The 23623-nt window shown below is 38.3% G+C and overlaps 1 protein-coding gene across 4 annotated transcripts in view; it reads left to right on the forward strand.

Moving 5' to 3' along the window:
• The window catches only part of DTNBP1 (dystrobrevin binding protein 1), a 71264-nt gene that overhangs the window by 41146 nt on the left and 6495 nt on the right, over window positions 1-23623 (forward strand). For all 4 annotated transcript variants that reach the window (XM_074146402.1, XM_074146403.1, XM_074146404.1 and 1 more), the window contains one exon: window positions 23185-23340. In XM_074146402.1, coding sequence (XP_074002503.1) covers window positions 23185-23340 — 156 coding nt within the window. The remainder of the gene's footprint in view (window positions 1-23184; window positions 23341-23623) is intronic.

The raw sequence follows: 23623 nt of genomic DNA on the forward strand, positions 1-23623 counted from the left end.
TCCTTCCTTGTAGCATGTCCTTACATAAATCTCAGTCCTGCCTTTCATGGCAGTGTGTTATTAAACTACTTGTTCTGCTCAGGTTTTAATGATGCAGATAGAAAAGGCAAATGGCCGAGGTGTGCGTGTGGGCGTCTAAGAATTCCAAATGTTTCTCTACTTCTGGTCAGTAAATGGGACAAAAAAAATGAATAGCTGGTAAACAGTTCTGCCAGTTTTATTTGTGTTGTGTGCCGTGTTAAATTGTATCAAGGTATTAGAGCCGAAACTGTACAAACATAATTCTTCAATTTTGTAGCTAGTGTGGCATCCTTTTTGTGATTTGTTTCTACTGAACAGGTGAAATAATATTCTCTTGGAAAATGGCATTGAATAATAAAAATAATGAAATACTTAAGTGAGCTATTTTAAAAAATCAGTAAAACATTTTTGTATGTAATATTTCAAAATTGTGTATTTCTAATAGAGTGAGTTATGACTGAGAGATGTTAAGAGGCAGTTTTGACTAACTGAACACATTGTTTCATTTTTAATCACTTGGGGTACTCTGTGGATTAAGATGAAATAAAAATCTTGTGGAGATGTCACTCAGCACTTTTTTCCTTTTAAGTAGAAGCCAACTAATGCTATTTTGACATTACATAAATGAGACTTGATCAAAATGTAGTTGGCCGTGTCTCATTTAAAATCTAACAGAAATGGTGCCATTTATAGGAATACGTTTCTGGCTTAATTAGATGATTATGTAATCAGTCCAGACCTCGTGTACCAACGTTTCCATTGGCTCAGGAAGGTTTTAACTTGGATCATAATCTTAAATCCTCATAGATTTATTATCTCTTCTCCCATTACCGAACATTAAAGTGAACAACCCATGCTTCATGGAGAAGACACACTGAAAACCCAGCTGATGTATTTTTAGTTATCTTGTGTATTCGCATGGGTAGGGAATGGATCTGGTGGTACTTCATAAGCTCAAGTTTTGTGGCCCACTGGTGACGTGGGAATTGCATTTTTGCAGACTCACCTGTCCTAAGCCTTAATCGTAGGTGTAATGTAATATTTTTAAAGTCTGTTTAACCAGACAGCAGAATTAGAAGGGTGAGCTTTTTACCTTTGTTTTAAAGAGCACTAGTTGTCCATGCCGTTAGTCTTGTGTACTGGGTAGCTTCTCCAGCACTTGCTGGAGAGCAGGGTCCTCAGGAAGGGCCTGCAGCCTCAGCTTCTGTCTCCAAAACCTGTGTGACTGGAGGAAGGCTGTCCATGTTAGGGGTTTGGGTGAGAGATGTATTTTCCCTTTTTGCTTGTCAGTACATATTTAGAGGGTTTTGCTGCCAGTCACTTAGTGTCTGGTTCACATTGCACACGAAAATGTTTTAGATGCAAAGCTGTAGGAAGACTGACAGAACAGAAAGGCAAGTCCTTGGTTTACAGCACATTTGGGGAACTATAACTGGTATGAAAGCTTCCGTTGGTTACAGGATGGGAAGAAGTCTCGCAGAAGTATTTCCCTTTCCCTCTTCACCGCCTTTCCTCCAAACTAGAGTTCAGGGTGCTTTTGTACCACTGAAGATATCTGCACATCAGTAATTATTCCGTCTAGTTGTCTTAAAATTCATGAAATGAAAATGAATTTGGTGTAGGGAAGAATTGTGGACTAACTCTACAACAAAAGAGAAAACAAAGGACTTCATGTAGCACAGGCCAAAAGAAGAATATATTTTAAGTCATATCTCATAGAAATTTGGAAACTTTGAGGATTTCTGAGACAAAAGAAATCCAACTATTTTAGAAAGTTTTAAAATGCAAGACAAGTTATTTTTACTGAAATATTAATAACATCATGAATGAGTTTCAGAATAGACAATATTCTTACTCTATAGTCCTCTTTACAGTCCTTGGAAGTTCAAGATTTCAACTGAGGAGATAATCATAACAAGACATTTTTGTTTTAAGATACTTTAAAAATAGTTGCTTTCTGAATTGACATTGTGAGTACTATGGCAATTTCAACATGTATACTTCTGCTTTTCAAATGAAAGGTATAGTGCAATATGCTTCTGCAAGCAAGGTATTCCTTAAGTATGATGCTTACGCTTAAGAAAGATACACATTTTATATATAAAAAAAAGTTTGTGTATATATATATAAAAAAATGTATATCCTAAGTGTAAGAAACGTACTTATATATGTGCAATGTGTGTCTTAAGTGTAAGAATATATGTGTATGCATAAACCTTTAGGAAAGACTTACGTGATCTGATTCTCTTTTGACTTGGACATTCTGCATATTGTTTAGGCAGCAGTACAAGTATGAAGGTTAACTTTTGAGAACAGATGACTTTAACAGCAGTAGTGAGGATAGTTGACTCTAACAGCAGTAAAACATGCAGAAAATAAAAATAGTTTTACAGATTTTGTCCTCTGGTAGTTAATAGCAAGTCAAAAAGTTCTACAAGTGGCAGGTTATTGAGAGAAAATGATTTAGGAGGAAAACAATCTCGGTCATTAAGTTGCACTTGAAAAATGAACTATTGAGATTAATTCAACTGTGAATAAGATATATAACATCCAGGGATGGATCAATCATGAGATTTCCAGTGGACAGCTGCAAATGAGAAGAGATGTTAGCGAAACAATTGAGTTATGAGAACAGAGCTTATTTCACAAGATGCCGGGAGAGCTTGGCTTGCTTGATGGAGGAGGAATGAAGAGACATACTGAAGGAATTAACATTACAAAAAAGAGAAAAAAATCCTGAAAGGCCAATGTGTTATGGTGGGGTGTTTTGGGGATTTTGTTTTGTAGTAATTAGTATGCCTCCAGCTAATTGTTAATTGTGTTAAACTGTTCTAGTATTAATTCGGCAAAGAGGCTTTCTTAAATCCTATCAGCACTGAAAATACTGTCTGCCGATGTTGTGATACTGTTCAAGCTTTTATTTTGTCTAGCATCAGTTGTCTTCTGACTTACCCTAGTCATCAAATTACTGGGAAGGAGGAACGTATGAGTATTTGAACAACTTTTACTGAAATCTGATGGGCAGAGAAGTCTTTAATAAGCTGTTCGTTTTGTGAGTTTCTTGGAAACTGCTGCTCTTCTATCTACAGAGGGTGAGAATTAATAGCTCTGTGGTATAAATTTAGTCATTGATGACTAACCTGAATCTTTGTTATATAAATGTCAATTTTGCTGTGTTCTGTTAATTGAATCCCTGTTTCAGTGATGTCCTTACCCATCATTCTTAGTTGCTATTTTGATATAGAAGGCAATATGGCATCTGGCTGCTGGCAAAGGCTACTGTAAAGAGTTCCGTATAAAGCCACAGGTTTGTATATAACCATTAACTTTGTTCAAAATAACAAGTTTGAGGAAAAATGTGGGAAAGCTTTTCAATTTTGTCATTGCCAGAAGACTTAACCACATCCCAAGTCCTGAACTCAATTTGGATTCCTTCACAGATGACAGAAGCTCCAAATATCACTAATGTTAACATTCTCTGACCTCTAAATCAGTCTGGTCGTTTCTGTGATTAATGTGCCTTTCCGTATTCTGAGCTTAGAGGATGGATAGAATTTGATAAAAATAATGAAAATATGTCTGATTTGTTCATTTCCTTGTTAAAAATCAAAACTTCCATTTAAAAATATTTTCTAGGACAAAAATATGCTATTTTACCCATGGTTTTCAATTCTATGTAGTATGTAATATTTTCTCAGTTTTATGTTTTCCTCAGCTCTGGGGAAAGTGTTAGATAACTTGTGTAAGCATGAAGTTTCTGTACAACATAGCATTGTTTTTAGAGGTGCCTGCCTTTTTTCTGTAAGTATGAGTTGCTGACTTCCCTCTGCATTTGTAAATGGAGCGTTAGTGGACATCAGTGTGATCTCTTATGTCATGACCTAAAAAAGAAAATTTAAAAAGCTGCATTGCCCTCCCTTCCAGAGTCTTGGACAATTGCCAGAACTTTGCATTAAAGCCCACAAGCAGTGGTACTAGGACAGTTTTTGCCTTAAAAGATAGGTGGAGTTATATGCAGATCACTGAGCTAGCATCTCTAGCGGGATGGAGACAGATTTGCTCTGACAATATAATGCGCTTTGCAAGCTTCTATTTTAAGAATTCTTTGCGCTGTGACTTTTTTAAGACTATATTGGACAAGTATTTTGTTTCTCTTAGGAGTGTTACACTTCCGGAGGCTCCAAGTTCATACTGACATTATTGACATTCATACTGATGTTGAATTCTGCAAGTCAAAAAGTCTGCATACCTAGAGAAGTATTTTTCATGACTACCTCTTAATGTAGCTTGTTTATATTTTGCAGTTCAGCTACTTTGTGTTGTTCTTTTGTACTGTTACCTCTTGGCTAGGTGCAATCCAGTCTGTGTAACACCTGAGAAATGATTTACTGCACAACTTCTTATTTCATATCTTTACAAAAATCTTGGAGTGATCTGAAAAAAAAAAAAAAAAAAAAAAAATCTGAGTTTTGCATTCATCTTCAGGATGAGTGGAGCAGGGGCAGTGAAAGTGCAAATGGCAGGTCTGGGTGCTGCCTTGCTTGATAAGCCTCAGCTCTGACCTCCAGATCTCTTAGATCTCTTCCTGAATGAGAAGTAGCTTGGTTCCTAGGCTCTGACAGGTTTTTCTGCAGTCGTCTTTTTTTTTTTCTTCTCCTAGCATTGAAATAAACATATCATTTGTTATGACTGAGCAGTTGAGTAGCTTGTATTTTGGGCAGCAGGGAAGGAGTGGTATTAATTCACTATATCAGTTTATATAACCTCGGTGACTCAGTGGATGTATATTATGCTTCCAGTACTGCTGATCTGAGTGGTTGACTGCTGCCTTTCTCTCAAATCTGTCAAATCTGTTCCTATAGATGAATAAAGGTGAAGGGCGAAATTTGAAAAATTAATTAATTTTTCAACTACCTAGAACTTTTGAAGAATATTTAAAACAATTTAAATGTTAAAATGCCCTGCATCTATGTCTGCTTTAAATGTGAACAGAACTCACGATCTCCTGATCTGATTGGGAGGGGTATTTCCAAATAAAGAATCATCAGATGGGACATATACTATTACAGGGTGATTCACTGTAAATATATGTTCTTCATTTTACCTGTGGGTTTAGGAATAGTATGTCTTGGTTTTATTACTAAATACATTACTATATGTGCATGCTTATAAAATGCACTCTCTCTCATGCTTTTTCACTAGTATTTTTTTCCCCAGGCTGAGTATCATCATTCAATTCACTATGTAGAAAGCATTAAACTAGTGTTAGAAAAAGCAGGCCATCAGTCTTTAATAGCTGCTGTGATATGATTACAGTTTTCACTTTAAAAAATGGATTATAATAGCAGTATGCAAGTATATAATTTCTGACCTATTTTAAATGGTAGGTGGAAACTGCTACCTTGCAAACTTCAGCAAAATGTAATTCATTCTAGCCCTCTAATGCTTACAGTGTTCATACGTGAAATTATTTGTAATGCATAGAGTACAAGACACGTCAATCTTTATTAAAATCAATTTAGGAGTTTTGCATCTGTATAGATATTTTAAAGTATAAAATTAATTCATAAAAATAAACTGATGAAATATATATATGCATATATTTAAAACAGCTTAATGTTATAAAAAATCCCTTGTTCTGAATATATATAGACAAATTAGCATTTCACAGGGAACGTGAGAGTTTGGATTTTTGAGTGAAACTAAGGAAGTAATTAATGCTTTATAAAAATCAGTAATCTTATATATAGTTTATGGTTGGTTGTGAAGAACTTACTGCTCTCTTGAATAATGCATCATATTTACCAATTTTATTTTGAAAATATAGTTTTGATGTATTATCAAGTCTTGGTGCTTTTTTTTCTTCTTCCTTCTGGACCAAAATTTCAGCACTTTATGGTTAGTTTTGTTTCTGTGTGATGCAGCCACTGTTTGATGTTGATACTTCATTTATTGCATATATAAACACATGTATTGTCAAGGGAACTTGTTTAATAAATAAGACACACATGAAAAGTAGTTTAAAAGAAATAATATCAGCAAGCGTGTTTCAACATGGGAGGCTTTTTACCAAAGGTCTACAGTTTTATAGAGCATGAAATGCTAATAATGATGTTACTTTGATTCCTTATGCATGCTTCAGTTCTCATTAGCCTTGGATAGTCACTGTTATCAACAGATTTGATAGTTTGTAAGAGAATCACAATAGGTTGAAGTTCAGCACTTGCTGAACACCTTCTTGGTATATCTTTCATTCAATCCTGAGAGAAAATACTTGTACCAATAGAACAGGAATGCCCTCACAGTATTTCTTGGTTAATTCCCACCCCCACCTCAAGCCTTATTTATAATATCTATTATATTCAGGAACGGATATTGAGGGTGGTGCATGTACCAGAAGCTGCCCCTGCTGTGTTTCTCTTGGAGGAACTCATAGCCATGACCGTCTTCCTGTTCCAAAGGTCTGTTGTTAGCCAAGCTCCAGGACAGATCATACTGTTGCTGTGGTTGTTCTTTAACTGCCCTTGGCTATCCCATCTTGCCTGTTTCATTTGCATGTGATGTCTGAGCATTAAATATTTAGATCCCATAATATTCTTTGTAACCCAGTTCCATTGTGTGAAACCTGTGAAATCAAATGTGGCATCATTTGTTGGAGTCTACAGCAGCAACTAAGCAATGAGAAACATTCTCCCTCAATCTCTGTTGAAAGCTTAAATCTTAAACTTCGCAATTTTATTTCTGTGTTAGTATCAAATAAAAATACTGTTGGTTGCTTTAAAAAGTAGGGAACAAATCTCTTTGCCCACGGAAATTGGATGCTGTTGGGGTTGACAAAGCAGATGTATGATGACAGGGAGAAAGAGAAGGAAACAGGGCAGATACAATGGTGGCCTGAAGGCAATGTTTTCCCACTGTCATGCCGAATGTGTTGTGAACAAATAATTCATATTTAATAAAGGCCATATTGTGTTCTAATGATCTCTAAAATTAGTGAATGTTCAGCTTTTGAGAAGCATGTTATGCAAGCTTAGATATGAAAGTGAGGAATAATTGGCCACTGAGTAGGATCAGTACACCTCTGCTTCTGGTTTATCTTAATGCTTTAAAACTCAACAGTTATACTTTCTTTTCTAGAATCACTGTGCGATTTTGTAGGGACTCTTTGAATTATTATAGGTACAGGTGGCTATACCTGTGGTAAAGGTATAGCATGTGATTTTCATCGCTATAGAAAATGGCACCTAGTGCTGTTTAGAGAAATAGAGCAATAGCTAAGAAATTTAACTTTTTCACAAATCAACTGCATGTTTATGCTACGCAGGAAATATGCATGCATTTTGTGAGGTTTAAATTACTCGTGACTAATTACAGCTAAAATATTCCAAAGAATAAAATTAAAAATTAAATTAGTAGGGCCTTATACATATTCAGGAATAAGGATTATAAATTAAGTATTCTGTATTTTTCATTGACCTAAAGATGCATGCTTTTAAAGTGCATACAAATAGCAGAAGTTGATTGATGTTGGGGGAATCAATTCCTCATTTTATACACAGGCACATATAAGTGCTTGCTGTCCCAAGATGTGGCAGGAGATGTTGAAGACTTGTGTGGCATCCAAGCACTGGAAAAAGAGAAGGTGGGAGGAGAGGGTGAGAGAGAGATGTCAAATAGCTGCATATATTGAAAGGAATGATTTCACAGGAAGCATATTTTACAGGTTTCACAGTCCTAATTATATTGACTTCCCTCTTCAGTCAGCCCCCTTCCTTTTTCCCTTCCCCCTTGTACGTGCTTTTATCAGCTTCCTGAATTTCTGCTTTTATTTGCTCTTCACTGTCACTTTGTCTATGCATCCTTTAGGTGGGTTTTCTTTGTTTGCTTGAATAAGATACTGTATCCTAGGTGTCATCTGTCAGTTCGTTTTCACTATAGGCATAGGGTTTAGTCATTAATGGTCATGCAGTATGTGCTTTCTCATTCACTTGTGATTGTTTCTACAGTCTCTTGGTTTTTTTGTCTGGCAGAGTAGCTTCAGTAGTGTGCATTTCTTGGGTAACGGCTGATTTTATTGCAGTGGCTTTTTGTTCTTGGTGTTTGGTTTCAATATGGCAAAGCCTTCTGTGCCTCTGTTTTATTTATATTTTTTTTTCTCCTGGCTGGTGTTGTTTTTCTTCTCACAACTTGTTTAATCTCTACCAGACTGGAGATATACAGAATAAAAGGTTGCATCCTATTTATTAGCTCCGTTCGGCAATCTGAGTTGTCAGTTGCCCTTCCCCTCCACCCCTGCCTCATCTTCATTTCTCTTACTTTGTATCTCTTTTCCTTTCATATTTCTCTCTTGTTTAGCCTCCACTGATGCATTAGTAACATCACACATCTGCTCCATCCTCTCCCTAGTTTGCTGCATGGGTGTCTCTCTTTTTGTTAAACATGCATTGAGATATTGGGCTAAGCAACTGATAGATCTAGTAAGTCTTACACTGCTTTAGTGATAATGATTTCTCCTAATAAGAAGCAGATGTAAAACAGTGAACATTGAATAAAGAGTCTTATCTGTTAATTGTGCTCTTTTTAGGAGGATACAGATGACCTAGTTACTTAGTTGTGTTAACTGGTGAAACTTGCCTATCTGTATTTAATTCCAATAAATTATTCTGTTAATCTCAATTAATTAAATTAATCTATTAATCTAAAGGTATTAAGATCTCAAATACTGCACACCTGAGAAAAGACCTGCTAGGTTTTTGCACAAATTCTCTAAACCAGCCAAACGCAATATGTGAAAATTAATGTTGTAGTCACTTAAATCAGTTTGACTCTGATTTGAATAGCAAAATTTGGAAATCTATTTATCTGTTACTGTGAGCTAAACCAATATGAGCACAGGTTAAAATTACACTGTTATTTCATGCCTGATGGTGCCATTGATGAATTAATGGCTAACCTGCAAAACCAGTTTTGGTCTGCATCAAGAGTGAACACGGTTGCCATTATGGTGTTAGCTGGAGCTGACAATATGGTGGCGGTTAGTTTTACACCTGATATCAATTCTATGCCAGCTGCAGCAGGACAGATGATGGCTGATCCTCTTTAAAAAAACAAAACCCAAACCAAAAAAAACCCAAACAAACAAAAACCACCAGAAGGGTTTCTTTTTGGGAATGGGGTCTAGAAGAGTTACTTTTGTATTCAGCCACCAGTGCTTCCTTGGTGTGGTGTTGCCAATTTGATCTAGTACCATAAAATCAGGTTTATTCTTTGGGGGAGTGACTTTGCAAACATCAATGCACTGGTTATCTTTAAAGAATGAGCATGGTAGAATCTGGAATGCCAGAGTGAAAAGGTGAAAACTACTGATATGTTGTGACCTGGTAGCTTGCCCTCCTATTAGTAGCAAATATTGGCTACCATATGAAATACAGAAATCCTGGAAGACTTAAAGCATGAGACATTCCTCAGGGTTGAACAAAGCAAAAAGAAAACAAAACAAAAAAAACCCCAACCAAACAACAAAAAAAAACCATAAACCCAGCCACGTTCTTTTGTCATAGTTTACAGACTGTGAGGAAGGTAGGCTTTTGGTTTTCTTCCCAGCGGCCTGTGTCACATGAATTGCTCTTCAAGGTTTGTCCGTAGGTGCTTTTTAAAAAGTAGACATGGCGAAGTTGCAGAAACTATTATGAATTAGCAGTAAAATTATGGAAGTGCTTAGTGCTTTGACACTATATGTAAAAACAACCTTTATTCCACCTTCAATATTTAAAGTTGCAAGTTTGAACAATTTAGAACAATTCTGCTAGAATATAGCACACAAGTTAGCAAGCCAGTGGGAGCAGATCATCTTTCAAGACTGTTTTTTCTCCAAAAAGATTTATCTTTTAAAAAAACAACCCAACCAACCAAATTCTTTTGATGACCTGGGTTTTTTTATTTCTTACAACTGGGCTATTTAAAGACAGCTAGTATTTTGCAAGTTGGAACTTTTGTCTGGGCTGCTCTTTTTGTTAAGATCTGCTATTTCTGAGCTATAGACCACTTATTATTCTGTAAAAAAAAAAAATGAAATAAGCAAGTGGAATCGTTTTGAATATGTGAATACTAGATGCATGAAAGAAAGCTTAAAATGTTTAATTAAAAATTTAAAACTCAATATCTTTGCTTCAGAACTGACATACTGAAAATTGCCATACCTCTGAATTGCAATCCATGTCCTAAATTGTTTTTCTTTTTTCTCTCACCATAAGATATTTTGTTTTTAAAAATAAAAATGTTCAGTGGAAAAAAACACACTGATGTATATTTCTGCACTTATCATAAGATGCCCTGTTTCTTGTTATATAATGCCTTTCCATAATAGAAAATGAGGAATTTTAACTGTGAAAATATAGTCATATATTCTGAAAATATTCTTTTTAATATTCAGCCACATCTTTCTCTTTGAAATGTTGTATGATTGTGGTGTTGTCTTCCTTTTATTGTACCTGTATAGTTGTTACTATTTGGCTGAGTTTAAAAGCAATCCATTAATTGAACAACACTTTTGTAAGCATATTATAATGTAGTTTGAAGAGATGTCTCACAGTAAAAAATCTGTAAAATACATGCAATTGCTAATGTTGCAAATTAGTTTTACTAGTAAATAGCACTGTTAAAAGTTCAATTTTAAAAAGAATGATGGCATCTTTGTTTTGCATTTGAGAATAAATAGTGATTTTTAGAATTGTAGAATGGTTAGAGTTGGAAGGGACCTTTAAAGATCATCTCATTCCAACCCCCCTGCCCTGGGCAGGGACACCTCCCACTAGACCAGGTTGCTCAAAGCCCCATCCAGCATGGCCTTGAACACTTCCAGGGCTGGGGCATCCACAGCTTCTCTGGGCAACCTGTTCCAGTGTCTCACCACCCTCACAGTAAAGAATTTCTTCCTAATATCTAATCTAAATCTGCCCTCTTGCAGTCTGAAGCCATTACCCCTCATCCTATTGCTACATGTCCTGGTAAAAAGTCCTCTACAGCTTTCCTGTAGGCCCCCTTCAGGAACTGGAAGGCCCCTACGAGGTCTCCCTGGAGCCTTCTCTTTTCCAGGCTGAACAATCCCAACTCTCTCAGTCTGTCTTCATAGGAGAAGTGCTCCAGCCCTCTGATCATTTTTGTGGCCCTCTGCTGGACCCATTCCAACAGGTCCATGTCCTTCCTGTGTTGAGGACTCCAAAGCTGGACGCAGTACTCCAGGTCGGGTCTCACAAGAGCAGAGTAGAGGAGCAGAGTCACCTCCCTTGACCTGCTGGCCATGCTTCTTTTGATGCAGCCCAGGATGCTGTTGGCTTTCTGGGCTGCCAGCATGCATTGCCTGCTCATGTCGAGCTTCTCATCCACAAGCTCTCCCAAGTCCTCCTCAGGACGGCTTTCCAGCCATTTTCTGCCCAACCTGTATTTGTGCCTGGGATTGCCACGTCCCAGGTGCAGGACCCTGCACTTGGCGTGTTTGAACTTCATGCGATTTGCACAAGCCCACCTCTCAAGCCTGTCCAGGTCCCTCTGGATGGCATCCCTTCCCTCCAGCATGTGTGACTGCACTACACAGGTTGGTGCACTCTATCCTGCTGTCCACGTCACTGACAAAGATATTAAACAGCACTGGTCCCGGTACTGATCCCTGAGGAACACCACTCGCCACTGGCTTCCACTTGGATGTTGAGCTCTTGACTGCAACCCTTAGAGTGCAGCCATCCAGCCAGTTCCTTATCCACTGAGTGGTCCATCCATCAAATCCATGACTTTCCAATTCTGAGACCAGGATGTCATGTGGGACAGTGTCAAACGCTTTGCATGAGTCTAGTAGATGACATTTGTTGCTCTTCCCTTGTCTACCAATGCTGTGGCAATATTGTAAAAGGCCACCAAATTTGTCAGTCATGATTTGCCCTTGGTGGAGCCATGTTGGCTGTCACCAATCACCTCCTTATTTTGCATGTGCCTTAGCAGAGATTCCAGGAGGATCTGCTCCATGATCTTGCTGGGCACAGAGGTGAGACTGACTGGCATATAGTTCCCTGGGTCTTCCTTTTTCCCCTTTTTGAAAATGGGGGTTTTATTTCCCCTTTTCCAGTCAGCATGAACTTCACCAGACTGCTACGACTTCTCAAATATAATGGAAAGCGGCTTGGCAACTTCATCCACCAGCTCCCTCAGGACCCGTGAATGGATTTCATCAGGTCCCATAGACTTACGCACCTTCAGGTTCCTTAGATGGTCTCGAACCTGATATTCTCCTACAGTGGACAAATAAACTGGTCTGGCATAACTGATAGTCCGTGTGTAATGAATATGAAGGATGGCATGTATTTTAAACTTCCCCAGCTGGTAACACATCCCTAATAGCTGTCTGTTATTAAATTAGGCCCCTCATATTATTTTGTAGAAACCGTTCGGATGCTCCTGGATGCTGGTTTGTTAGAAAGAATGGTGCTTCAGATCTCATTTTCCTGATCACATCAAACATGTGTTTGGTCACCACTTGAATTTCTAGAAGTGGTCCGTACTGTGATTCATTTGGGGACATTAGCTGAACAGTACTGAGCTGGATTGGATTTGTAATCTAATGACCTTTTTTCTTCCTGTTGACTTCTAAGAATGAAGAAATAAAACCAGTAGTAATGGGACAAAATAATAGCAATTTTTTTGCTTGTATTGTAGAAGTTATTTTGACAGAAATGGAAGAGGAAATAGACTAAGCTGTCAAGAGAAAATAAATACTTCAAGTATTCTGTGTGTGCTACTGATATGATTAGCTTATGGTCTTTTTAAATTGCTACTGATTATGAAATTTTGACACTGTAAACAAACTCGGCTTCTACATGAGGAAGAGTGATATCACTGGTGGTCCTACAGTTCTGACTACTTCGACGTTTACGTTTAATTTGTAGAATTTTTCCTCTGTTACCTTAAACCTGAAAGAAATTGCAAAAAAAAAAAATTTGAATGCTTTCTCCTATTTATTCCCTTTTTGGTTAATCCCTGGTCCTTTCATATTGATCAAACTCACTCCAAACAGGTAGACATGTGTCTTTTAGTATAACAACCTCCTGTGCGTCTTTGGACACAGAATCTTCATTTGCTGAAATGCTGAGATATTTGTCGCTGCTTTAAAATATGAAATTTAGGCTCTGCTAAAAGCCCCATTTAAATTTTAGTAATCAGGCCCTAATGTTCCTGACAGTAACAGAAAAGCACTGCTGATAACCAAGAAATAGATCCTTCAGTTGATTGCAGTAACAATCACAGGCTTTGTGCTTTCAGAACTTTAGGTTGGTGACCAATTCAGACTGATGATTTGGAATGCTTTCTGATATCAAATACTTCAAGTTTAATTTGAATTTGCAAAATGGTCTCCTTCACTATTGTATAAAAATGTTTTAAGAGTTCTGATGAACATAGTAGTTGCATCATTGTACAGTGTTATTTGCCGCACATTTGTAAAGCACATCTGTTATCAAATCTAGTTTGCATAATGCGTAGTGAATGCTTTACCATGTGGAAGAGAAGTGAAAAAAATGAAATTCTCTTTCAATTGGTTGCATAATTTTTTTTGTGGAAGGTAGGGGTTTTTTTCACTGTTTCTGATTCAGCAATCATTGCTTTATGTTAACCTAAGACTTTTATCAAAGTATGCTAAAAAAAAAACAAAAACCAAGCCCTCATCAAATCTAAAATATGTCACTGTCAACATAAGGTAAACCAGATTAGACTGAACAATACTAAGACTATGAATCCACAGCTCATTCCTTTTGGCTCTGAAGCCTGTTAGGACTCTTTGGCAAGCCCTAGCCCTCCCTCTGGAGAGGGAGGTATAAAATGCATGTTCAGATCTGAAAATTGGTTATTCTGAAAACAATATATGATGTATAACCCTCGTTTTGTTTTAGTCAGTAGGAAAGAAGACAATAATTTGTTCGCCTTTAGTTTTTTGAGGCAAGATTTAGTTACATGCTGAAAGGTATTGTTCTGCTGGTCTCTGTGTCTGAAGATGGTCATTTGGGTGAGGAATAGTTTCACCAAAACAAGAGTTCAGGGCTTAGTGTTATTCTTAAGGACAAGTAAAAGCTGATACCTGCTGACTTACTTGCCATGTTGTGGAACCCATATCTTGAACATGTGCACAATGTGTTGTGACAGCAAAACAGCATCTCATAATTTATTTATGTATCTACACATGCACATAATTTGATCTAGAAGGCAAATATCTCAGAGTTGTGCAAAGGTTAGGATTGGCACTATTCTTGTAGAAGCAGAAGCCATTTGCCTGTCTTTGAGAGCCTTCCAGTTGCAAATCAAAGGTGATTATCTTTTTGGAATAGAAAATAGTAATTAAATTGTTCGATAGATCAGTTTGTACTCTGATGATGGGATGTTATTAATCTTAGTCAAGACAGTTTCATGGACTTGCACAAACCTGAATTAGAATACTGCAATGCTGTGGTTTCTATTTTAAGTGCTTTGGGTTTAGGTTTGCTGTTGAATAGTTTTTCCATTTGAAAATGAGTATTTTGAGGTGAGACAGAAAGAGCAGTAATTGGAGAATGTATGCATTAAATACAACTTTTCATGACAGCGGACTAGTGCTGAGTCATTTGAACTGTTTGCAAGTACAATTTCTGTAATAGTGGGATTTTTCTATAGTATATGGCTAGATTTTTAAAGCCAGATTGTCTTTACAAATAAACCTATATGTCCTGAAGATACATGTGATGTTGTCAGGTTTATTTATAGTGATAACAAATACTTTGCAGCTTACAAACAGAATTATTGTTCTTACAATACCATAAATGGTGGATTTATAGGGAAGCAGGAAACAAGCATGGGAGCTCAGATGCTTGCTAGTTTGTTTATTTTGGACTTAACTTGCTATGCTAGGCAGGTTCAGCTTAATGTTATCCTTCCCTTGGCACCTTTTCTTCTCTTTCAGTTGGATCGAAATCTGACTAAAGGAGAAATAGTAGAGTTAGAAGACCTCCTTCCTTACAGAGCCTGGCCTGGTGCAAGTTGAGAAGGATTTGTGGTACTCGCATCCCCCTGAAGCCACATTGCTAAATCCCGTCTTCTAGAAAGACAGACGCTGTTACTTAGTGTTCTTGAGATCATAAATGAAATTGAAATCGAACCAGGAAACTGGAAAATGGTGGATTGTAGGTTTGTTACCAGAAGTAGTCGAGTATGGGCCTGGAGGAGAGAATTCCCCCCGCTAAAGCTTTTGCTGTTACATTACCTTCATTTGCAAGACAGGAATTTGCACATCTGAAGGTAGGAAAATACTGAAGGAAGTATGGAAAAAACCCACTAATGTGTTGCAGGACAGTATATCCATGATGATTTTGGCTATAGTTAAAGCCAATTAAAGCAATTCTAAAATTATTTGTGATTTCCACATTTGCAGGCATGAAAATTTGTCTGCTCTTAATTTAAAAAATTCAAGAAATAGGCAAATGCACTCAGGTTTCAGCATGCTTTTTATGAGAAATAAAATGGCCCAAAGCATTCTTACTGTTTCTAACCGCAGCAGATATAGTTTTAAAGCAGTAGTCCATTATGCTGCTGTGGACCACCTTGCAGAGGAGTCCTCAACCTGGTGTATTTTTAGGCTTGTAGAGAATAGAGAAAGGTGAAAGCAATCAAAAGTATATAATACGCCATATGGCTGCTACGTAGGATGTTCTTGCAAAAAAGTACAGTTGGGCAAGGCAGGATTTAAGCTTTTATATATAACTTCAGATGCTCTAGGCTTGTCTGAACCCCTAAATTAATTACAATGTGGGCTGTATTAACTGTTTAAAAACTCAGACCCAAACTGGGTGCAGTCTGTCTGTAGCTCAGGCGTGTTCTCATCTGCAGTAACAAGCCATTGGTCTGCTTTAGAAAGGTCTCATCACACTTTACAAGGCTTTAGAAAGTAGGAGACAGCTGAAGAAAACTGTGAAAGTAAAATAAACGTAAATGCAATAACCTTTTGTTTAGCTGACCTAAAGGATCCTAATTCTGTCAAGCTCTAATATTATTTTCACACACAGCAAGGCATATGATTATAAAGTTCGTGTCATTATTTTTTTTTAATCCTAAATGTATTTACATTTATAGAACCCAATTGATGCATTGGCTGTTTGGTGGAGCGTATTTTTAGTATCTCTTAATTATGATGATTTCCTGGTAGCCAGATAAAGTTTGGAGTTATGTGGAAATCTTTTCCTAAGCTGTGTTTCCTGTCGCGTTGGTTGGAAGCTGCTTCTTCCTCCAGGTGCTGCTTCAGTAACTGAAATCTTGGCATACACGGATGGTTATTTTCAGTACTTTATTCTGATATTTATTTAGACTTATCCTGTATTTTTCAAGGATCACAAGTAAGCAATTTGTTTAGAGGGAATTTTCAAGGTAAGCCAACTTATTGAAACTGTGTGTTGGACAACTTAAAACATAATTCATCTGCATTGATAAAACTGCTCCTTTTCCTCTTGACTAGATTATTTCTGGGCTAATTAGAGTTTTCATATTCTGATGCAGTTTATAAAAACACTAGTTAGAAATTATCAAGGAATATATACAGTCATTTTTAATGATAAAATATTTTAATAACAATAACTTTTATAATCTTAATTTTAGTAAAATATCTCTTCATGAAAATGCAGGCTATTGAGAGTTGTCAGACAGTAAATCTTAATTGGAATGATGTCTGTTTTTTACAACAGAGATGATCTTTCTGTCACTGAAGTCCAGTGAAATCCTGCTTTCATGTTCGAGTGAATCAGGACTTAATTTTTTTGATTGTAATTATTTGAATATACCTTCGGTTTAAAAAATTACTTTGTAAAGAGACTGCTAAGTCAAGGGTGTAAAAACAATTAAATCTTGTAGTTTTCACGTGGTTTCTTTTCACTCCTATTTGGAAGAAAGACTGTGTGTACCTAATTCACACACCGTACAATTTTTTTTCAAGTTTTGCCAAGATTCTCTCCCCACTTGTCAATAAAGTGCAAGAGTGCTCTGAACTTCCTCCCTCAGATTATCAAAATGTATTCTAAATTCTGTCAAGAATAACTTAAACATTTTTGAGAAAAACTGCATTCTTTGAAGCGCTCCCCGGCGTCTTGTCTTGCTTTGATATTTTTACTTAAAAGGATATATAATGAGGCAGTTGCAAGTATAAGTTGCTAAGTTATAATGCGCTTGAAAAGTTACTTGGCTTTCTGTCTGTCTGTCTTCTGTTGTCTGTTTTTATTGTTCTGATTTTTGAAGGCTCTCAGTTGTTCAGTGAATTGCCATCTTGCTAATAGATTTTGACAGTCTCACCCAATATTCTTGTAGCTGAATTATGATGTTACGGGCTGGAAGGATGGGCAACAAGATGGATAAATAGCTGGTTGGCTTAGAGGGTAGTGGTTAATGGGTCACACTCTACCTGGAGGCTGGTAACAAGCAGCAGACTGGTCTTTCCTGGAGGAGATGATGGAGGACACTCTCACCAAGTTTGCAGATGATGCCAGACTGGGGGAGATTCAGCGAGGGCAGGGCTGCCATTCAGAGGGACCTAGAGAGGCTGGAGGAGTGGGCTGGCAGGAAAATTATGAAATTCAGCAGGTACAAATGCAAATCCCTGCACGTGGGCAGGAGGAGCTCTTGCAGCAAGACCAGCTGGGGACTGGCTGGGAAGCAGCTTTGCGGAAGGGCCCAGGGTGTGCGGTGGGCAGTGAGCTCAGCACGAGCCAGCAGCACAGCTGGCAGGAAGGGAGGCCACATCCTGGGATGTATGAACAGGAACGTGGCCAGGAGATCAAGGGAAGAGGATTATCCTCCCCTCTTCAGCACGTCTACGTGCTGTGTCCAGTTTTGGGGCCCCCAGTACAGAAGGAACATCAAAAACCTGGAGTGAGTTCAGTGAAGGATTGCTTGAAACTGGGATATCTTCAGTGAAAGCAAAAATCTCTGTGAAGATTATTTGCATACATTTTATGGTCTGGTTGAATGAGTCTACAAAAAACAGATGAACTGTAGAGCTGGGGGGAAAAGGGGCATTTAATCTAAGCTCTGGGTTTTTTATTACTCTGTGTCTTCCCCTCTTTAGAACAGATACATTTACAGATTCTAATTCACATGAGAACTATAAAGTAATATAATGAATTAATTGAAGGAAAGTGAATTGATTGTATAACAGTATGAAAGCACCAAAACCCCATCTATTTGGACAACTTGACATCTTTCACATTAGGTCTAAAGGATGTCAGCAATCTCAGCAACCAGTGTTTTCAGTTGCTGGTTGGTTTTTTTTTTTTGGTAGTCATTCTTCTAATGTGGGGGTTGTTTTCGTAGCCATACTTATTCAGGAAATCTGTTGTGTATAATTGGAAAATGTTCTAGATTAAAGTATAAAATGGTCACTTAGTTTGTTGGTTGGATAGAAACTTTAGGTACTGCGGCAGAATTTTAAGTTGTAGGAAGTGTCAGTCAGGAATATGAATAATATCAAAGAAAGGAGACCTTTAGACTTGAGGCATATGGTTATAAGCTATTGTAATTTGTTGCTTTGGAGTTTGGATTCTTCTGGTGTCTAGTTCAAACACTTAAGATACAAGGGGGAGGTTTTCCCAGAAATAGAATTCATTTATAAATAAAGATATTTTATAAGGTCATTAAGAAAGAATCTACTTTGAGGTCCTGGCTTTAATAAATTAATCTTGTGATAGGAGTACAGTGTCTGGTTAGCACACCTTCTGGCTGCAGAAGGATATCAGAAATGTAAATTAAGATGTGAAAACGGGGATGTTATACCAAATGATGATAGCATACTCCTAGTCTTGTCTTGATTTCTAAATCTTTGGCCTATTTGTACAGCTGTATGGTGAATTTTCTCCCAGAAAAAAGGCTGAGGGGAGCAACAGCTATAGAGAAAATCAAGGCATTATGGAATATATTCTGGGCATCATTTTTTTTCCCATTGACCTTTAAGAGCACAGGGCAGCCCTTCTACTGATGGGAATTAGCTGGTACAGCTTTCCAGGTCTCGTTAGCTGTTACAGGCAGGATCCACAGAAGCAGATCACTATTACAGTTTCTTCTCCTGCTGAGGTGTTTGGAAAAGTAGAGGCATCCCCAAAAACTTCCCGATAAATCCTCCCTGGCCAGGGGAGGCGAGGGCAGTGTAGCATCTCAGTAGGGCTGCACGTTCCCGGAGGCTGCTTCAGGCTGGGGTGGCCAGTTCCAGGGCAGAAGCGACTTCCATGCTTCAACGCCTGCGGAGCAGCTGTAACAGATCACAATGTAGGTGGCTTGTGAGGAGGAGCACAAGGCCAGTATGTTGTGCTGCAGTATTGGCCAAATGAGGTTTTGTAGCAAATGGAAGTTTTGTGGACGAGCGCTGCCTCTTTGCTTCGGAGGAGGCCGGCTGTGAGTTGTACTGTGGCTGCAAAGGTGAGCTGCGGGTTGGCTATGGGGATGGTGCAGGAGGCTGTACGTCAGCACTGGAGTTTCCAATTTTTAAGAAATATTTTGCCTCCTTTTAGTTCCGTTCTCTTGAAAGTCATAGCTGATGTAGAATTCAGGTTGCCTTTTATTTGGGTTATTGTGGCAACTGCTGTCGTCTGCATCTAATTGTGAATTAGCATTTTCTGTGTAGTCTGTCTGTCTTTTTTTCTGTGCACAGCAGTGTGATTGACAAATAGATGCAGTTGCTAATTCAAAGGTACAATTTTATGGTGAAGGGAAAAATGCAATAGTATTTTAAGTGTGTCAGGTTTCGGTTTGCATCCTGGGAATAATTTGGATGTGGACATGAAGAGTGTGTGATGGGATACGGATGATACTTTTGTCTGTCTTAGAACTCCCTTGTTGCTGGTTCTGTTCAGTGTTTTATAAACGTGTAAAAACTACACTTGGGTTATGGAGAACATAATTTCACTGAATTTCACTGAATTTTTTTTAGAGTTGGAAGGGACCATAGAGATCATCTAGTCCAACTCCCCTGCTGAAGCAGGATTGCCCAGAGCATGTTAGAGCATGTTACTCAGGACTGCATCCAGGCTGGTCTTGAAAATCTCCAAAGAAGGGGATTCTACAACCTCCCTGGGCAGCCTGTTCCAGGGCTCTGTCACTCTCGCCGTGAAGAAGTTTTTTCTCATATTTGAGTGGAACCTCCTGTGTTCCAGCTTGTGCCCATTGCCCCTTGTCCTCTCACTGGCAACCACTGAAAAGAGTCTGGCTCCCTCCTCCTTCAACCCACCCTTCAGATACATATAAGCATTGATAAGGTCTCCCCTCAGCCTTCTCTTCTCCAGGCTAAAGAGTCCCAGCTCTCTCAGCCTTTCTTCATAAGGAGATGCTCCAATCCTTGAATCATCTTCGTTGCCCTTCGCTGGACTCTTTCCAGTAGTTCCCTATCCCTCTTGAATTGGGGAGCCCAGAACTGGATGCAGTATTCCAGTTGTGGCCTCACCAGTGCAGAGTAGAGGGGGAGAATGACTTCCCTCGACCTACTAGCCACACTCTTCCCTGTGTAGCCCAGGATTCCGTTGGCCTTCCTGGCCACAAGAGCACACTGCTTGCTCATTGTCATTTTGCTGTCTACCAGGACCCCCAGATCTTTCTCTTTGGAACTTGTCTCCAGCAGGTCCACACCTAACCTGTATTGGTGCCTGACATTCTTCTTCCCCAGGTGCGGGACCCTACACTTTTTCTCAATATAATTCTCAATAGCTTTGTAAAAGAAACAATTTTTCTGTTGTTTTAGGTTTGACCGTTAGCTTCAACTCGCCATCCTTAGCATTTCTGACAACAAGCAGGAACCCCAAATGTAGCAGTTTGGTTTTGCTTAGTCAAGCAACTTCCATTACACCTGGCAGAGCGTGAAATCACGCAGCGAGGTTCTTGATGTTAACTCTCTGTTACTGACTTTGGAGAACAAGCCTATGCCAACTCTTCAGCTGGCGTATTTTGAGTTTCTTTAGAACATGTCAGCGCAGCAGGCAGCTGTTGCCATTTAGCTTTGGCCAGTGACAATTTTAATAGCTAACAGCACATTTTGGGCAAAATGAAAAAAACAGAGGGTGCAGTGCTAAGAAAGAAGTTGCATCAGTCTCATATGTTGTTTGGATGCTGTCTCTGTTCTGGGGTTAAAAATATCCTGAAGTACCAATATAGAGTGCAAAGCTGTCAGAATATATTATGAGAAAGACAGGAAATTTCTGTTGTCAGTGAGAGCCGCTGGCTTTTATTATTACAATCGAATAGCATTTCTGCATCATACACAATGTTATTAATAATTGCTCATCGTTCAGGAGGGTAGTAAAGGAGTTGCTTCAAGGAACATAGAGTCATCCTACACCAGAGTGTAATTGATAATAAAGATGTATTGACTTCAAGGAAAGTGCTTTCCTTACTATACACTGATGTTTTACTTCTGAAATCTGCTTTAAGAAAAATATTACAGTTTATTTACTGATGTTCTAATGGATATTTGGTGTGTCAGTCCAGTTTTATGGCTCCTTTTGGCAACTTCACAGCTCAGTTGCTTCTGTATATGATCTGTGACCTTGATGCCGGCAACAGAGGGAATTACTGCTCTCTGATGTTTTTGCCTGGTTTAATAAAACACATTCTGTGTTTGGTTAATAATGTCCATGATGGTAAATGCTTTTAATGAATTTCCTTATTGTAAAATATCATTAACGTAATATTTTCCCTGGAAGACTGACACGATGCTTGTCCTAGAAAACGTTATGCTCTTTCAGGATTTATAGATATGGATGCCATGTCTAGCTGTGTCCGTCTGGTGTGTGGAAGCTTGGAATTTTTTTACCCAGCAGTATTTGTTGCTTTCCTTAATGGGTAGAACAGCCCAGACCAGCAGCTCTTCTTGCCACCCCCATCCTTTCCATCAGCAGCTCAGCCAGAAAATTATCTTTTTTTTTTTTTTTTTCTTTAATGTAAGCAGAAAGCTCTTGAGACCAGTTTAGAAAAATGGACAGAGAACTCTGAGAGGAAGAGTTCAGTTTATATATTCCTCCTAAAAAGCATTTTTTTGCTAAACCATGTTCTAATAGTGGTCTGGCTAGAGCTAGTACTTCAATAGCTATCACATCTTTTTAGTCTAGAAGATGCTGTTCTTCACTAAACAGCGTGATTATTTTCTTTGTATGTCCTCTGGCCAGTCAGTGACTCCTATAGAGCAAAGCAGGAGAGAAGGAGCTCTTCTAATGATATTCAGTCTAATACTTCTTTCACTGTAGGAGGAAAGAGGAAGTTCTAGAGACCCAGCGTAGATAGGTATAAGCAAATTCCATTCTCACTGTATGTCTGTAGAAGCTATACAAGCTGGCCCTCTCTGCTTGGTGTCATATGAGTAATTCATGGCAGTTGGCTTTGCTTTTTTGCTGTCATTATTCTCATCATCTTCTGGCGCATTCTTTACTGCTGTATACAGAGAAGACCCTGTATAGTGACATTAATGACTGTGTGGTGGTGTCGTTGAAAACAGTACTGTTTACTTGCCTCCTGTCAACTCCGGATGCCTTCACAACTTCTGTGGATACGTACCTGCACTGCATGTAGCATATTCTTCAAAGTATTTTTCCTGTCTAACTGAAGGCTGACAAAAACAGAATCTCACATGCATATGCATGCACACACATACGTATGTGTATTTATATATTTTATAAGTATGTATAAGCCTTACGTAGATATCTGTCTTTCCACTTGTAGTGAAAATGTGCTGCAACATTCAAATTAAGAGTATTGCTTTTGTGTGTGTTAGGTACATATGATAGCAGAAGCATTATTCTCTGATAATTTTTTTGGGCAGAATTCTGAAATCTGGTTATTGATGAACGGTGCTTTCAGGTGTTGCTGTTTATGCAGTTTAAGAAAGCTGTGTCTTGCCTCAAGATAAATAGCTATTATGTCACTTTAATGTGAAGGTTATGCTGCCTAAGATAGTATTCTTATCCTGTCAGTTTTAAAATATAGTTGCAAAGCACAGAAGCCTTCTTTTATAACAGCCTGTGTTAACTGTCTGCAGCAACAGTCTGTCTGTATTGAACTGGTTCAGTAGCTTTTAAATTCTGATACTCAGGGGGATATACATGCAATATTTTATTTGTTTGTTTGTTTTATGCTCAGCTGAGCTAGATGCTGAACATGCACAGAAGGTTTTGGATATGGAGCACACCCAGCAGATGAAGCTAAAGGAACGTCAGAAGTTCTTTGAAGAAGCCTTCCAGCAGGACATGGAGCAATACCTTTCTACAGGATACTTGCAGATAGCAGAGAGGCGAGGCAAGTTTTAAAATACCTTCTGTGTATCATATTCTGTATATAGTACCACAAACTCACAACTTGGAGAACATTGTTGAGCAGTCAGTCAGCAGCAGTTTTAATGCTTACATATGAAGCATTGCAGTGTCTCAATTCTTCCTCAGTAGAATTGAAACTTCAGATAAGCTCTTTAAACGAACTTTAGGTTCCAGGGGAACTAGGCACATTAGAAAATCCATCAGACTCTGCTTGTTGTCTGAGAAAATGCAAAGCACTGAATTACATCTGGAACAGCACTTTCCTC

The sequence above is a fragment of the Numenius arquata genome, chromosome 4 (genome assembly GCF_964106895.1).
Source record: "Numenius arquata chromosome 4, bNumArq3.hap1.1, whole genome shotgun sequence".
In the NCBI taxonomy this organism is placed as follows: Eukaryota; Metazoa; Chordata; class Aves; order Charadriiformes; family Scolopacidae; genus Numenius; species Numenius arquata.